Here is a 17,910-nt window from a genome sequence, read left to right as displayed (position 1 = left end):
GGCCTATTCCACGGAGAATAGTAGCAAGATCGATCTTACGTTCTTCGAAAAATTGCGAATGACTTTTGTCACACGTTAATTGGGGAAAATTGTTTTTCTTATTCAATTTGTACTCGCGTATATTGGCAATTTGTTAGAACTTTTCAGTTCATATAACCCACTGACTATTTATTATCGATGAAAGATGACTGTGTTAATTATGGATGAAGGATGGTTGGTTTAATTATGAATGAAGGGTGATTGTTTTTATCTTATACGCGAACGGTGATTGATGTTCGCGCACGGGTTTTTTCCTATGAGGTATGAGATGATCACTAACATGGAGAATCTGAAGAATACCATCAAAAACAAAACCAAGATCGCCAACACAAGTCGCTGTAAGACGTTGTCATTTACCTATCGGAAGACGATGCAGAAATCTTTGAAGAAATGGAAACAAATCGGAGAAGAATAAGCACAACTACTGAAATACGACAGAACTGTGGAATTCTACAGTGAAATACAAACCGAAGATGATCTATGAGCGACTCGAGAAAGAAAACTCTGGCACCAAAACGATCGCAATAAAAGACTGTAAAACCATTATAAAAATCTACAGCTGAATAAATTTTACCACACTTTGTGTTCATAACGATTCTGCACCACATCGCTAAATCTATGTATTGGTGAAAACAAAATGACTGACGCTGAACACGACCTAAACCAGACCTAAGCCTAAAATGCGAAACGTTAATTTTTCAGTATAGTCGATAAGACTCAGTTACTTGGAACAGATGAAAATATAATTGGTGACATATATCGATACGAAAAAAGAGATAAATTAATTAATTGAAATGAACAGAAGATTTTATTAGCTAAAACAGGCAAGATGTTTGATTAGCTGAAACAGACAAAAGGTTTGATTAGCTAAAAGAGACGGAAAGTCTGATTACCTGAAACAGACAAAACGTTTGATAAGCTGAAAGAGATAGAAGGTTTGATAGCTAAAACAAATAAAAGGTTTAATTAGCTGAAACGAGCAAAAATTTTGATTAACTGAAATAGACAAAAGGTTTGATTAGCTGAAATAGACAAAAGGTTTGATTAGCTGAAACGGACAAAAAGTTTGATTAGCTGAAACAGTCAAAAAGTTTTATTAACTGAAAACAGACTAAAAGTTTTACGAGCTGAAACAGACAAAAAGCTTAGCTGAAACAGATAAAAAGTTTAGTTAGCTGAAACAGACAAAAAGCTTAGCTGAAACAGATAAAAAGTTTAGTTAGCTGAAACAGACAAAGGTTTTGTTAGCTGAAAGAGACAAAGGTTCGATTAGCTGAATCAGACAAAGAATTGATTATCTGAAACAAGCGAAAGCTTTATTACCTGAAACAGACGAAGGTATGGTCAGCACAATCACATAAGTCCATACTCTGACAAAAAATGTGTCGAGTCCAACATGATATTCGCTTTAATATTCGTTGCTTCGATTATTAATCGTATTGGTAAATAAAAAAATATTCAAAATTTTTTGAATCGACATCTATTTGTGCTTCGAGTTAGTAAAATGGATATCTTTTTCGACAGAACATTCTACAGTTCTCAGTACATTTGTTAAAAAATTGGTTTTGTTGCCCTGAATCAGAAAATAATACGATCAATTAAACGAGTGTTTCTGTAAATTTCAGATATATATCATAACTACTTACGTCAAGATTCTCCACTATAGCTGTAAACTACCGAGATTTTGGTATCCGTACGTTGAACGCCGGGTTTCATATGCCGCGCTTTCTCATAACCGAAAAGTATCAAGTCCACGCGCAAAAGGCGCAGTGGGACTTGAAAAATTTATTATTCGTAAAAAAGTTGACCGAAGAGCTGAAAAATCAGCACATCGAGCGTGCGTAACTCTTTTATATACTGTTTGCACAATCGATGCGTAAAAAAACGTGTCAGATCCCTGTTATTAATTTACGCGCAAAAGGCTGCGTCCAATTCTCGTGATTAATCTACGCACAATAAGGCACGACAGATTAAACTGTCAAAAAACTTGTATTATCTGGGACTTTTTATACACTGTTTGCAAAATCGACGCGGAAAAAACGTGTGCGATTCCCGTTATTAATTTACGCGCAAAAGGCTGCGTCCAATTCTCGTGATTAATCCACACGAAACAAGGCGCGACAGATTAAACTCTTCAAAAATTTGTATTATCTGGGACTAGTCCCAAAAATTCTGTAGAAATCCAATCCACATCTGCATCTTTTTGAATTAGATACATTGCTATGTGGATTGTTGTTCTCAGATTATACATCGAATCGAAATCGAGAGGGAGGTTGGAGGGCATGCATTATTGTGTGGCGTGACGGTCGGCGGTCCTCTTCGACGCGAAGTCTTCGAGCTCAGCATCTCTCCCCATCTAACGTACCACGGAACGCGATAGATGGTCCAGAAATGCGTTTTGCCCATTCAGACGATCACAGAGATCAATTGAATGGAATAATGATCGGTAATGACTAAATAACTGAATTGAATAACGATTGAAAAATAGTTGTACAGTCACGAGAAACAGGAAATTCAATCTCGTTAATATTCAAATGTTTACAAATGGTCGAGAGACTCGAATACGTAGTGTTTTCAGAAAAAAAATTCTGTGATCGTTTGACGCTGTAGATTACAAAAGTTAGTAACATCACGGTACATCGCGACCTTCCTACCCTTGCATGTTTCCCAACGGAACCACCCAACGGAAAATAGAGACTCACACACACATGCATAAACCCCGCGACGGATCCCAAAAACGTCCACCTGCCTACCCGGTTACCTAGATTCGATCTAAACGATTCTCCATTTTTTCCAACACACAACATTCTTCATCGTTTGCGCCGTGGTCATTGACTTACATTTTCGTTGGTTACCTGTTTTGAACAAAATGTTTTTGTATCATAGTCTGCCTACTCACAATCAGTATACAGTATCGCAGTTGTATCCCGCCAACCTTAATATTGCATGTATTATTTTAATAAATATTGGCAGACTATCGATACATTAACCTTTTGTAAAATTGATTAAAAACATCCTGTATGCCAATTAGCATTTTTCTAAGCGAGCTAAGCCTGCAGTTGATCAATACTTCTTGGCTATTAAGAGATTGAAAATGATATATAAAATAAGATGTACTTTAATTACGTTACATTATGCCAGATTTTGGAATTTTATCGATTTAACAATAATGTGAATAATTGAAGACTTTCCAACCTCAGGTGAACCCACCACTTAAACGACATCATCGGTAAAGTTAAACGTAGATTACTACATCAGTTGCGAAACACAATTCGATCTCGCGAGTGCCGAGTAAGCGATGGTTACCTGTCGCGATGCTCATTCCACTTTTAGCAACGTGCAAAATTTCTAACTTCGAGTAAGCTACGGTACATTAAATTGCGAAAAAAAATTATTGGACTGCAAGTGAAGCACGTTGTGATCGTGAATGAGCCTATCCATGCAGCTAAGAAATCGAAGATTTGTGTAACAATTGTTACCGCCACGCCACGTGACAGAGAAATCCCAGGGAAATACCCATAACCTAACACGTGCAAACTCACCAACGTTGCCAAGAAATGGAAAAGTTACTCGGAAGTCTCTGCTTAAATCTGTGAAAAACAAATTAAAACACTTGAATTAATTTAGCAGATTGGCTTTTTAGTTTTCAAATTAATTATTACTGCATGTTATGCGAGAACAAAGTTCGGCTTTAAATGTACTACCTTGAATTATCAATCAATAATTAAAATAAGTATTATTAATACCTCGACTCTGGGCTGCTCCACACTTTTACATGTAGTAGTTCCTGTAGCATCTCAGGTTACTTGGTGAAGCAACGCACTTTTCACATAATTCAAATCTTCACTAATCTCTGATAGTCCAAAAATCCGCACCACAATAACACTAGATTCTACACTCACTTTTTGCGCTGTAGCTTTCTGTTTAAATCTACTGAATAAACTTGTTGACAATGTAATTGCGCATTTGGCGAAAATCGGCAAAAAAAATAATAAAATGACGCTCGACGCACAGAGACAAAAATAGACATCACTGAAATCTGAAGTTACACAAAACAATCAAAACTCGGGGCACGAAATTCAAGGTTGACAGGATGTTGTTATTTCAGTAACTCGGTTTTTCCTCAGGCTACACGCTGCTCCTTATCTATTATTCAAAGATGAGTATGCTGCAAATACACTGATCGAATATCGCGATCTAAATGTTGAACTGATACTGAGAGCACGTAATCTCGCTCCGATTGCTCGGAACCGACTGATGCCGCACGGCGCTCAGAAGAAAGTTTTAATTAAATCAATTCAAACGGGAGATAATTATTTCCCGTCCTCTCTGTCGCTCTTCCCAAGGAGTAGGGATAGCTGCTGGCGCCGCCCCTGTGGTTCTTCCCCTCTCATGGCCCCCACTCGCCCCACTTCATATTTCAATATATAAAGCCTGTTATATTGTAATAAAAATTGTAAATAGCATTTACTAACTTTACATTTTTGTCACCAGTTGACGTAAAAGTCATAATCCTAAAATTAGCGAACGAACCTTTGCTGTTCCTTTGGTACGACAAAAATATTGATACCGTCGGTAATGCAGTTTCTACATTTCTACACCATTGCGGTCGTGATGTGATCGTTCATGGATTTACATCACATTTACGTACTGCGCGATCAAAAATGACAATTCAGAATACGGATATCAATTGTATCTCCCTACGCGATCATTATTGATCAATTCTGTTTATAACTTTGTAGTTCATGTAACAAAAGGTTAGAAATTTTTTCCGCATGCTTAAAATACAAAATGTAGACGTCGAATCTAACCTCACAGTATTATAACCTTGTTGATATTTCCATATTCTTGAATCCATGCGAATATCAATTTCCGAATTCATAATTTCAATTGTTATTCTACGAAAACTGGTCATCCAAGTCCTAATCCGTACTATAATCGTGTAGTACACTCCTAAGTACTTTATGTAAATTTTCGTGCTTGGATTTTATGTACTTTACAATTACCGTTTAATTTAGTAGCATCCCAAATTTCCCAATTATGACAATGAAACTGAAGTTGATTATTTTAAAGACAAGTTATAACTTTATTACCAATAATTGTCAGGATCTTACATGCTACTTGAGATCAACAAGTTTCTATGCTTTCTTGTATCTATTCTGTACTTGTCAGCAAACGAGTTTGAATTGGCTAATCAAGTAATTTATCAGCAAAAAATTCCTTAAAAAATTGGTAATCGGAAAATCTTATGAGCTGCTTCTTACTTACTATATCCAATTCATAATGTGTGCATGTCACTACTTTGTGAGATATTCTTTACCAGTTCAGCAGATCTTACTAATGTAAAATCTATATATTTACCATCGTTCAACTAATCAGAATCACTTTTAAACCAATTAACTAGTTTAGAAAAACTATTATGAATATGAAGACACAATGTGTAAGAATTACACTATCGATTTCCGAAATCCCCGTTCACTTGTGATACTGGATACATAGTTACACATTTTTCAGTACATTGGCTGAAAAGATACAAGTGTAGCAATTGAGATGCCTGGGGGAAGGCGAAACCCGGGAGGACGCTCCAACAATAGTAGTCGATCCCAGCTCAACTCAAGTGGTGGATCTTATGGAGGAAACGGGGGTCCAAATAGTCTTGGTGGAGTAGACGATAAAAAAATCAATGAAAATTGGAGTAGTCGACCTCTTGCGCCCAAACACGTACCTATCCCTGTAGTTCCTGTGGATGGACAATTGTCTTTCGAAGCTTTATCGTTGGGTATTTCTACCGTAGCAGTTGGCCTTCAATTACTTAATTTGTATCGCACTGTATGGTGGCTACCACAATCTTACAATGAATATACCATGGTAAGCAAAATTGAATTGATTCATCTTTTACAGGTTTTTTAAACTGCAAAGCTCAATTCCGTTTAATTATCAAACATTAGAGATTATTACAATCAAAGAGAAAATTTTTCAATGAGAAATATTAATGAATGACTGCGGGAATCGAACCTGGGACCAGCGAAAGCCTATCCCTGGACTTATACCCACTGGACCACCAGGGGTTCCTGCCATCGTCACGTTAATCCTTTTCATCTACTCTGTTCACCTCTGTTCTTGTGTGGAAGGTGTATTTTGTATAAATGATATTATTGACTACATTGCACATATACTCGATAGTCAATTATTAAAGATTAATATTTGTAATTATCTATAATCAAAGCAGATAAATGTTAAAATCGCAACACAAATATTTCAGAACTTCTATTTGATAGATCCGTACTTACTAGTTTTCATTGGCACAATGTTAGTACGCCGACTGGTTTATGCACTGCTACGGAAGCTAGTTGATGCCACAGCACCAACACGTTGGTTACCTACTGCTCAAAGAGTAATGAGGTACTGTCGTAACATGAATCTATATCTTCACGAAAATCTTTCTGAAATGTAATTTTATTTCAATTGTAGGGTATGTCTCCTGTTAGTCGTGATAAGTGTTCTTTGCTGGTGTCTCTACTACATGAGCGAAAATCACAATTCCATGAAAGTCTTTTACCTCTGTTATCCGTCAGTATAATTGTTTACACTCAAACCTGATTAGATTGCTGTTAATAGTTGAATACCAGAACACATAGTATTTCCCTTTTTTAGGAGCATATCAATATACTTTCTGATGTTTGGCGTAAGTATCGGGCCATTTTTCGACATTTCTACAGCCCCTTTGTACATCAAGGAGGATCGTAAAACAAAGTTTGTACTCGGTAATGATCTAATCATGATGAATAATATAATACTTATGAAAGAAATTTAAATATTGAAATGAATTCAGTTCTGAGCCGTTTCAGTTCATCAGTTATAAATTTCATTAGTATTTTACTATTATATTACGTTCTATAAAAACTTCTCACTAGCATGGGTCTTGATGATTGCACAGATAAGCCTTTGCATAATTGTTCGCTGAGTGCATCTGCCATCAGAGCCGAAGTATTGAGCTTACGGTCAGACTTCAATAGGCGTTTGAAAAGAGCATTATTTGCATCTTCTGGTACTGCCTATGTGTGTGGGATTGCACCTATCATATTCGTTCCTCCACACCTGCACTTCAATGTTTCTTGGGTAGTTCAACATATTGTACTCTTCTGGCTGGGAAGGCTGAGTGCACACTTTGCTCAGGCATATCCCGTAAGGTACGACTACAAACTCTCTTAAACTGTTTTTAGGTTTATCCTTCCCACAGTAACAGTATTATTCTGTTTCTTCAGCTAAATATGATGGCTAAGTCATTAATATGAAATGATTGTATTTTTCAGAGGCAAAAATAATTCACTTTCCCTAGGTACATTTTGATAAATAAAAAACGCGAATACAGTAGAATTTTGTGACCTAAAAGTGAAAATATTTTGGAAACGGAAATACAGACTCTAAAGCTTTAAAATTATCAATTTGAAGGATACGTAAAAATTTTATTCCAATTTGACATCATTTTTCATCCATCAACTAAGTATTATAAACTAAAGAGTCAATTTTTACCATATTTTCTTCTGGATTCAGAACGTTGCGTAATTCAAATGGTGCTTTATAAATGCGATGAGATTTTTATTTAATGCAGGTACTGTGATGTGCTACATAGAGCTGCACTTCATCTTGGGAGATGGACTAAAGTTGAGGGTCGCAATAACCATATACCAACACAATTGTGGAATGATGCAGTCTTGTGGCCACACGGTTCGCTTGTGAAGCATAATAAAGAATTATACCGGTCAGATGGTCTTTGTACTGCTGCCGAACCAGGGAATTCTAGTCACTACAGGTTTCACGTATGTACACAAAATATTCCCTTTCATATTTATCAATCAAAATTATTCATCTTCATTGTACACAGGTAAAAATGGCATGTCCGCAGAATAATTTTTGTTTTGTATTGTATTCAAATGTAAATTGTAATTTGATGTCATTTTCAACAATTCAGTGAGTATAACGTTTGTACGAATGAATAAACTAAAGAACATGTACTGTGTTTACAGGCATTGTTCAGCAATCCAACGATGCTGATTTGCTCTTTACTCGGCCTACAATTGTCATTGGTTGTAGTACAATTACTAGTTCTTTTGCGCACTATTGAATGGTATCAAGTTCTTTCAATGACGTTATTGTTGGTAACGAATTATTACACGTTATTTAAATTGGCACGGGACTATCTGGTATGCTGGAAAGTTTACCGGGCTGAGCAACTAGTTCAAGAAAAAACTCAAGCTGCCATAAACAACATTGCTCAATAGACTGTCACTACGTAATTTAAGTTTATGTGATCTTTTGATACTGTGCATGAATTATATTTAGTTAACTTATTAGACGTTTCGACGATAAATAATAAAATGATTTCGCAAAAAACACTCCGTTCATACCTTACTACCTTTATCCTAATACAACTCCATAACACTATGTGTTTATATGTATAAATCAAATTCGAATTTATTCACCAGCCATATAACGTGTATAGCACTGAGTAACCATGTCATGGTTTCCGCTGCAATCAAGAATTAGAATTTCAGGAGTTTCTGGAGAAAATAATAAAAAAATTCAAGGACCTCAATTTCTCTTAATTATGAATTTTTAAGAATAAGATAAGTTGATTAGGTGTTAAATTAAAAAATTTCTATAGCAGTTTACGTACAGAGTGAGTTGCAATCGACTGCATGGTCCACCTGCTAAAATTTAATGCATTCAAGGCTACATATTACAATGGAAATGTCGCCATTTTCAATCGAAAATGTATTATGTCAACTTTTCCAGGATAAGTCAAAATATTCCAGGACTTCAGGAGCAATGTTTATTTTTCAAGATAATTCCAGGATTTAATGATATTCAAAAAGCAGTATGTTCCCTGCATGTCCTATCTCGATGTGTATGCATACAAACTTTCTAAATGCGGGAAAAAGAGTAATCTTATTCAACTGGGAATAAATTTATTATTAAAATTTTAATCATCAAAAATAGTAACGGTAACAAAATAAAAATTTTAATTATTTAAAAAGGGTAATATAAAATTAGCGTTAATAACTGAATTCATAATATCAATAATAAATGATTGTTAGAATATTTAGTAAATGTTAGATATGGAATGATGTTGTAATATAATACTATCATATACTGTAATAAATTATTGGAAATTCAGATAACAATACAACGAAACAGTAATTATTTATCTCTATAAATACGTTTGGGAGATAATTATTTCTGGTTCCCCAAATTAATAAACGGCAATAAAAACATTACATACAAAAAATATTATAGAGTGAAAATAATAACAACTTGAAAGCAGGATTTAATTAAAACACCTGGTATAACTTGTCACTGGCATAATTTTTACGAAATACTCGTATTAGAATTTGCACTTCACAAAAATTGAATTAGAATTGAAAATACGAATAATAAATTATTCTGAACAGTGAAAAAAAAGGTGCATTGCAAGTAATGATTTCTAATGTCAAAGTCATATTATACATATCATGAGCAGAATTGATCTTGGTGATCATAGGTAGAAAGACATGGGCTGAAGAGAAATAAGATATTTTAAAAATATTTACAGCAGAGTTTTATAACTTTTAAATAATTTTTTTTGTTCAAAATCGAGTCACTAATTTTCCGCTATGCACGTGATGTAACTGTTTTATTCAATTACATCATTCTCGACAAGTGAGCTTCAACAGCATTTATGTGACCATTTTGGAAGCATGGTACATGATAGTGGTGAAAAACTGATGCAAATTTTCAAGATATCGGGCTTTGGAAATTTCAAGGAATTTTATACTCAGATTTTTGTCGCCACCTTACCTCAGAAAATTTGTTATTTCTTTATACAAAAAATAAAACTGATTTCTCAATTGAATCTCTTCCTCTCACATACTAAATTGAATTATTTGATAGAAACAACTGCTAAAAGAAACTATTTAGTAACAAAAAGTGCAGTGACCTTAGTCACTTTAAGCTGCCTGAATTACTCGCAAGGCTCGTCACTTAGTTTTCTCAAAAAAAAATAAAAATTTCAGTCTGTAACATAAAGATTTAGCGTACTACACTGAGTGGTATGGTTTTGTTACGTGGCATAACCGTTACTAATGTGTCACCGAGAGACTGGGAAAGTTCATGCCAAACAAACTTCCCAATAATTGGGACCTCCTCTAAAGGTGGTCGAAAAGCTACTAGCATAGTCAGGGACAGGCCATCCTCTCCGTGACCACCAGCATATTCTACAGACAGTAAACCATGTGGTCTATGTTGCGGTACATCAGCTCCAAAAATTTCCTAGTGTGAAAAGATTCACGCAATTAATGTTAAGACCAACTGATTACATGCAAATCCTCAAATGATAACCAGAGTTTAGAAGCTTACCACCATAAATTTGTGCAGCGTAGAGTGAAGATTTCTTCTCGGGTTTATTTCACAAATAGGTAAATGATACTCAGTGCGTTCCGACAGCAAAACATGCATTCTGTTACTATAAATGGAGATAAAAGATGTTAATTAGTGCACAAACAACTCATGTAGTCAATCACACTTAATGCGCATATGAATATATAATAATAAATCTTACGTTGCTTTCTTTTTTATGCAAACAATTAACTTCAAATAAAGCCTACTGTGGGGATTGGCTATAGGAAGTAATGGAGAATGCCATGGTGGGTTAAGGCCTTGTTTGTACTCTCTAACTCTATGTATCAACGGTATGATATCATATGCTCTAAGTGACAATTCCTCAACATTTTGAATCCAACAAGCCTGTAGTGATTCTTCGTCAGCTTGTTCAGGAGTCTTTAAAGCACCACCAATCACATTTCCAGTCATAACAAATCTGAACCAAGATCCAGTCGCGCATTCAACGATTACCAATGATTTTGGTTCAACGATAATTCCCGTCTCTTCGAGAACCTCTCTTCTGAATGCCTCTGTCAATTCCTCGCCGGGTTCAACCCTTCCTGCTGGTAGGTACCATTTTCCTGCACAGGAGGCCTTTGCCTCCTGCATCATCAATACCTCATCATTATCGTTAATTAGTACTGCTGCGACTACGTATGTCACAGTTTTTTGACAAATTGGAACGTAGTCAGAGCTTGCAGTGGGTTGAATTCCTTTGGCTTCTGAAAACGAAAGTATCGTGTCAGTCAAAGTCAACAAGCTATTCATTGAGGCTTCAAGTGCACAAGTGATTTCGTATAATTCTAAGCGATTTCAGACAATGGTAGCTGATTACAAAATACTACGTGTAATTTCTCGCACTTTGCATGATTTCATGTGATTATACACTTTTTTATGGGACTTTGAATTGATTTCATATGGATTTCACACTAATTCATGGGATTTCATATTGATTTCAGAATGATTTCGTGATGAGTATGGTGATTTTCATGCAATTTTGGGGTGTACACAAAGAATTTCACAAGAATTCACATACCATAAATGTGATTTGACAAAATTTCATACTATTTTACACGGTTGATCATGATGATGAAAAAAAATTATCTTTCCCCCTTAAACACTTCAGGTTTTGTACAAAACTTTGTCTTGCATTTCTTTACGTTTGTGAGGTAATCACCTGGGATGATTAAAACCTAGGACCCTATATGAAGTGCTCTAAAAAATTAAAATTCAATACATTCGGGTTGGTGTGTATTGTGAGTGTAGTACTCCTGGGCCTTACGATTTCAAAAGTATGAATCGAATGATTTCAAAGCAATTTCATGATAATTTCGTATGAGTTTAAGATTTGGACGAGAATTCTGATGTTTTCGGATGATATTGAATAATTTCAGCTGATTTCAGCTCAATTCAGGTGATTTCATTCGTAACATACTACGATTTATTTCTTAATGCAAGCAACTTCCAACTGATTTCAATCTGGGATATATAGCTGATTTGAAAAATGAATAGCCCCTTGGTCAAATTACACTCAAAACAGGTGTTTGATCATTGCGAATATCTGTAATTGCACTAATAATATTGCTATGTTCGAAAAAAGCATCAGGTTGATATGAAGCAACTACTTAGCGATGAAATTAATAAATGATAATCCTAATACTCGTAAAATTCGCTTTTCTGCAATACTGGTGATTCAGGGACCCACAATTTCTGGAGTACTGTTACACGATATAAAATTTTCAATTGCAGATAAAGTTTGGATGGCTTTCAAATTTTTATACGACAAATTAAACGAACGAAGGCAGGTGAATGACCTCTAGTGGCACGCTATTGCGATTGCCAGTTAGATTCTTGAAAGATGCGTATAAATTCTTCCCATCCTTACCTATTGACTCATTTTGTTCAGCAAGCGTAAAGTCGCACAGATCATCGTTGTCATTTATACTTTGTCCATTTAACACTAGCCTAATCTTGTCTTCTATGGTATCAGGCATTTTATTACAGCTAACGCTTGTTAATATTTCTATTCGCAATTAAAGTACACGTAACGATTCATAACTGTCGTTGACTAAACATGCTGCTTCGTGTTATCCCCCACCATCAGAAGACACTTTTGCACACACACACACACACACACGCGTCAGAATAATTCTGGGCACGTTCTCTTCCGTAAAGCAGGCCGGAGGGGATGATCAAAGATAACGACATGAAGGCATCAGAGAAGATGTATAAAACTTTTTTCGAGCATGCTCCTACTGTAGTTATCTCTATACCCACAGGCCGTGACGTTCACTCACATCACTCACACCAGATCCTGATGAATCGAGTGCACGTGTGAGTGAATCTACGCCCTGTAGTTGATCCCGCAGCGGTAGTACGCGGCTTTTCATGTGTTTGGATTAATGCCTAGAACCCAAGAACCGATGAGTGTACCTCGGCAACCTCTCCAACCTCTCTAACATACGTCATTTTTAGTGCTCGGCAGCACTCGGCAGCTCCAGGCATTAGACTTAGCTCTGCTCTGATGCTGCGTTCGCGCAACAATAGGCCAAGTGCTGACGTATGGTTATACCTAGCCACCTAGGTAGCGCCACTGGTGGCACAAAGTCAAGATAGGGAGTAAGCATATAGTAGCGCGCTCTTTGAAAAATTTCTGAACTAAACGCAAAGCTAAGCGGAGGCATCACTAAAATTCTCTGTAAATTTCCATAACTTTCCAAACTTTCTTGTGCTCTGAAAGAAGCGCAAAGGGAAGGGACCAGTTTATTGGCAATAAACAGGGGGATGCTTGTTGGAATTTTGTATTAATTGATGTGATATAAGCAGTGAAACCTTAGCTACGTGAAAAATGTCATCACCGGATAGTACAGTCATTTTTGCTAAACTAGAAGCACTCAAGGATATTAGGTTTGTACAAGATGCACGGAAAACAACAGTTATTATTCTGCGTTTATTGCACGGATCTGAATATTAGAAATGGATGCCTGAAAAGACGAGAAGTACGGTCATTTGTTTGAAAAAATCAATCTTCATAAGTTGTCGTTCAGAAAATACATTATTTGTTATTTTTCTTACTACATTAAACCTCAACTCACTTAATTTATAATGTGATAAGATACGTCATTTCGCTACAACCAATCAATATCCACTGTTAACATTAACACCAACTATACATTTTCATTTAAAAAATGCCCTATTATATACAACAATTTCATTATTCATTAATCAAACATTCAAAATATTCCACAGATTGTTGGGTTTAAATTTTATAAAAATTACACATTAGATAATAATTGTCAACAACTACCCATATCTTAGAAAAATATTGGTTGTAATATGTTCACTCACCATTCACACAATGTTCAGTGTCTGTTGTGAATTATTTGATGCATTGAAATCTTACAACTAATTAACACCAAATTTAAAGATACTGATGTATTTTGTAATTGCATGCGAATTTCTTAGGTCAAAGACATTGCAACTAGAAAAAATGAAGCAGAGAATCATTCAAGAGGTAGAACAGACAGAACAGGAGGAGAAGTGCTTGACAGAATACAAGCAGGAAATGGAACTTTTAATGCAAGAAAAGATGGCACATGTTGAAGAACTCCGACAAATTCATGCCGACATCAATGCGGTGAAAAATTCATTTTTACATTCAAATTGACCACATTAATTTATGCTGCTGAAAAATCAATGACATTCGTAATGAAGAACAACATTTTTCTATGTATTCACATTATTTTCATTTCCACAATGTTATTGGCAAAGGAATTCGATAGTTTTAATATATTTCTTATTACACAGAAGACCCTAGAATTTTAGGACAATAAGGGAACCCTGAGGAAATAACATAATTGTAGCAATTTGAGTCACATGTTTGGATTATTTTTCAGTTGTGGTTGGAGTAATATCTGTTTATGTCTTTTCTGAAGGCAGATCTAATTCGATGGTTGTCTTACTTTGCTATTCTTATTCATAGTCTTTGAATTCATAGTCTTAAGTTTAAAAAAAATGATATCAACAATTAAATGGATAATAACTTTCATTCGGTAGATGGAAACAGTTATAAAGCAAGCTGAAGATGCTCGCAACAGAGCTAGAGAAACAGCAAAATTAATCCATAACAATGACTATCAACCACTAAAGCACGACATCGATAGAATGCGTAGAGAATACTTGGGACTTGAAAGACTACCAGAGCTCTATGAAACGGAATCAGATCTTATTTCACCTGAGTAAGCAGATTTCTAACTATTAAATTACTTAATGCGATCCGTAATAGTCTTGTAAATTTATTCTTCAATCCAAAATCCTCAACTCAGATTGACAATTTATAACTCAGCCATGTGCAAAGCGAGTTACACGAACATGTTTTGAGAATACAAAAGATAAAAACAATTTATTGATCTGAAAAATGTATTAACGTATGTTAAATATGGAATAATGAAACTAATGAATAATGAATAATAATTATAATTGTGTAGACGGTTTGCTCGTAGCTATTTTGACCGCCCCCTGCAAAAAGCAGAATGGCGAGTTGAGGTAAGGGGTGATGATTTAATGCCTCCGTTGGGCTTACACCCCCATCCCAGCCACCAAGGAGGTCCAACTCCGTTTTTAGCTCCACAACCACTACAGGGTCCTAGTAAACCAGAGCCTAGGCCTTTGCCTCCAGCTCCTGGGCCCCCAGCTCCAACATTCAGGTACCACTGGTATATCTTCACTTTCGCATTACATATTCAACAGTAGTATACAGAATGGGGCAATATTATATAAATCAGTTGTTCGTATAATATATCTTTACTTTTACAAACTGCCTTTGGATCATTCTATTGGGAATGCACAATACGAGTTGCAAAGAATAGCAATAGATTTTTGAGCTGATTTGTGGATTAGTGTGTTAATTTTCATGTCACATATTTCAAGACATTGTTCAGTTTCTTCAATTTGTAATGTTTGTTGTAGCAATATTATTCGTATTGGAAAGAAAATATAATGGTGCTCTGTTCTGTATTTTGTATCAATCCTTCTAATTTCTTATCCTTTTTTTTCAGGCAACAACCTCCACCAATGAAGTCGTGTCTATCCTGTCATCAACAAATTCATCGAAATGCACCAATTTGTCCTTTATGTAAAGCTAAATCACGTTCACGTAATCCTAAGAAGCCTAAGAAAAAAGACTAACGTGTAGGCTTGAGTTTATCATTAGCTCTTGAACCTACAGCCTCCAAGCATCAATTCGAGAAAATATAATTATTTCATAATAGTTATTTTCGTCGCAAGTGCGCATAAAATAGGGGTTTCTTGACGAGTGTAAAGTACGAAACTCACACGAATCAAGAAGTCCTTATATGCGTACATAGCACAGATTCTATTTTCTGTGATACCTACTGTCAAAAACTACTAAATAATCGAGTTGTTGACGACGGTAGTGCAGAAAAAGATTTCTAAAATATTTTTTTTTATTTTTTAACTGATCTAGTTCTGAACGTGTGTTTAAAATTAACGAGCTTATGAATGTAACTACAGTATTTTAATTTACTATGAACTTCATTATTTGGTCGAATTCACATTTATACAAAATACAAGGTGAGTCATATTCAAACTCTGGGAATTTGAGAAGCTTATTTGATCAATGGATGCTGTACCATAGCCGATCAGATTAGTAAACAGGCAGACCGCATCAAAGAAACACTAATATTGATATCGGAGTGAAATTTTGATGGTCCAGTGTTGGCGTTGTATGACAATCAAAAAACGCAACGACAACTACAAGTGTCCAGATGTTGCTCAAACTGGCAATAAAAGACGTCCTGTTGAATATAAAAATTTAGTCGCAAGATTTTGAGAAACCAGTTGGCATCTAAGTAAAGTAAACTTTGACAACAGATTCAATATCATTCAGTATTACTAGTCAGTATCATCACGTTATTTTTCTAGAGCAGCTAACTGTTACATACATTTCTTGCATCAATGAATATGTGGACTAGCTCCTTGTTTATGGCGATATCAATATTGACATACATTGCTTCAATATGGTTTGCCTAATCATTCAATTGATCGACTGTGAAGTGACGCCTATTGATCAAGTAAGTTCCTCCTGTTCACGGAGCTTGTACTCACTCACCCTGTAATCACAGAATATAGACTGAAAGTCCAAATCAGAAACCCAGTTAAAGTTATTGCGTAAATGCGTTATTATTGTGTAAATAAATTTTATTTTAGATAGCAAAATGAAATTGAGCAACTTTGAGTTATAGAACAGTAATTTGTTGAATAGATAACAGATCCAGTGATTCGCACTCTAGTTTACTCAATCATCCTCCAATACACAGAGTTTGGTAATTGTACCATATTAGTTCGATTTGCCCTATGCAGTTACTTGCAATTGATAAAGTTCGCACAGTGAAAATTCGAGCTCCCTGTACTAATCGGAGCAACAATACTGAAACCAACTATTCAAACAGGTTCCGAATAGTTCATAAAATATCTAATGACTGAAGATTTCAAAAGCCTGAAATGTGAGTATATTTGAGTGTATAGTAATAATTAGCTCGATCGTGGTTCATCATAAGTAGTACACAAGTTGTTACACTGTTGAATTTATGAATTACCATGTACATTATTGCAATTTTATATCTACTTAAAGCAATATTATATGTAATATTGCAATTACGATCTTGAAACTAGTGTGAATAATCCTTTATTATTAGGTATCTTATTTAAGGAAAATTTGCGTATCATGAACTTTATTCAACCCCTGTTGAAATTGCATAGATACTTTCGGAGTTTGTTGGTTACTGAAAGTCCAAATTATTTCATTACATAACTTGAATCAATTCAGTGATAATCGAAAAGTAATTAATCGCACGAATAAGGTACTGGAAAATATTTATTTTTGAGTATGTTGAATCCCTTTTCTGCCACAATGTATTCAATGATGACGTCGATGAAGTTACTTAGTTCTATGACTTATACGACAGTCAGAAAATTTTGTAATCTATTCTACGAGTTATGAAATTATGAAATAATGTGTGTCATTACGTTAAGATATACAGAAAAGACGGAAAATCAAGCTAATTTATCAATCACAATATATAATTATAGGTTGAAATTGTAAAACCGAAGGACAACGACGTTAACTCGTTGTTATATAGGTGTCATATTTTATTCTGTCGCGATTTTTATCTACCGCGTCCGAAAAAGCAAGAGATTAACGTTGCTTTATCAATAGGAATAGGAATTCAACACATCGTACACTGGAACTTAAATGCAACTAAATCTGTACCTTTCTTGTAAACTTTAATAAATGGAACACATGTTGTCGACAGAACTGGTAGATTCATCAGGCATAGGAGTAACAATACTGTCCAATATGAATTTCAATGAGTGCCATTCAAAATATTTCCCTAATTACGAGCTCTTCGAACATTGATCTGAATTTAGGGA

General features: G+C 35.2%; 3 protein-coding genes across 9 annotated transcripts; 2 read left to right on the top strand and 1 right to left on the bottom strand.

Annotated features, from left to right (window-relative positions):
• Positions 1-4,635: 4,635 nt before the first annotated feature.
• On the top strand, positions 4,636-8,455 carry LOC124217356 (transmembrane protein 39A). 4 transcript variants are annotated; one of them, XM_046622777.2, is made up of 8 exons: positions 4,636-4,796; positions 5,554-5,907; positions 6,302-6,441; positions 6,511-6,609; positions 6,694-6,803; positions 6,977-7,229; positions 7,652-7,859; positions 8,067-8,455. In XM_046622777.2, the coding sequence occupies exons 2-8, from the start codon at positions 5,590-5,592 to the stop codon at positions 8,319-8,321; spliced, it is 1,383 nt and encodes a 460-aa protein (XP_046478733.1). In that variant the 5' UTR covers positions 4,636-4,796; positions 5,554-5,589; the 3' UTR covers positions 8,322-8,455. The 4 variants fall into 4 exon arrangements, with proteins under 4 accessions (XP_046478733.1, XP_068991076.1, XP_046478734.1 ...); XM_046622778.2 differs by lacking the exon at positions 4,636-4,796 and adding an exon at positions 4,817-5,005; XM_046622779.2 differs by lacking the exon at positions 4,636-4,796 and adding an exon at positions 5,022-5,479.
• A 403-nt stretch (positions 8,456-8,858) lies between these two features.
• On the bottom strand, positions 8,859-12,987 carry LOC124217360 (8-oxo-dGDP phosphatase NUDT18). The gene is made up of 4 exons (XM_046622797.1): positions 12,344-12,987; positions 10,637-11,180; positions 10,435-10,540; positions 8,859-10,347 (listed from the first exon to the last, which is right to left on the bottom strand). The coding sequence occupies exons 1-4, from the start codon at positions 12,450-12,452 to the stop codon at positions 10,108-10,110; spliced, it is 999 nt and encodes a 332-aa protein (XP_046478753.1). The 5' UTR covers positions 12,453-12,987; the 3' UTR covers positions 8,859-10,107.
• Positions 12,988-13,099: 112 nt separating this feature from the next.
• LOC124217364 (zinc finger C4H2 domain-containing protein) lies at positions 13,100-17,652 on the top strand. Of its 4 annotated transcripts, none has more exons than XM_046622805.2 (5): positions 13,100-13,365; positions 13,924-14,095; positions 14,515-14,696; positions 14,961-15,173; positions 15,516-17,652. In XM_046622805.2, exons 1-5 carry the CDS (start codon positions 13,307-13,309, stop codon positions 15,643-15,645), a joined length of 756 nt encoding a protein of 251 aa, XP_046478761.1. In that variant the 5' UTR covers positions 13,100-13,306; the 3' UTR covers positions 15,646-17,652. The 4 variants fall into 4 exon arrangements, with proteins under 4 accessions (XP_046478761.1, XP_046478759.1, XP_046478760.1 ...); XM_046622803.2 differs by having other exon boundaries at positions 13,105-13,365; positions 14,946-15,173; XM_046622804.2 differs by having other exon boundaries at positions 13,106-13,365; positions 14,946-15,164.
• Positions 17,653-17,910: the final 258 nt, after the last annotated feature.

The sequence above is a fragment of the Neodiprion pinetum genome, chromosome 4, assembly GCF_021155775.2.
Source record: "Neodiprion pinetum isolate iyNeoPine1 chromosome 4, iyNeoPine1.2, whole genome shotgun sequence".
Lineage (NCBI taxonomy): Eukaryota > Metazoa > Arthropoda > Insecta > Hymenoptera > Diprionidae > Neodiprion > Neodiprion pinetum.
The sequence above is the reverse complement of the archived record's forward strand: the minus strand, read 5'-3'. Positions and strand labels throughout refer to the sequence as shown.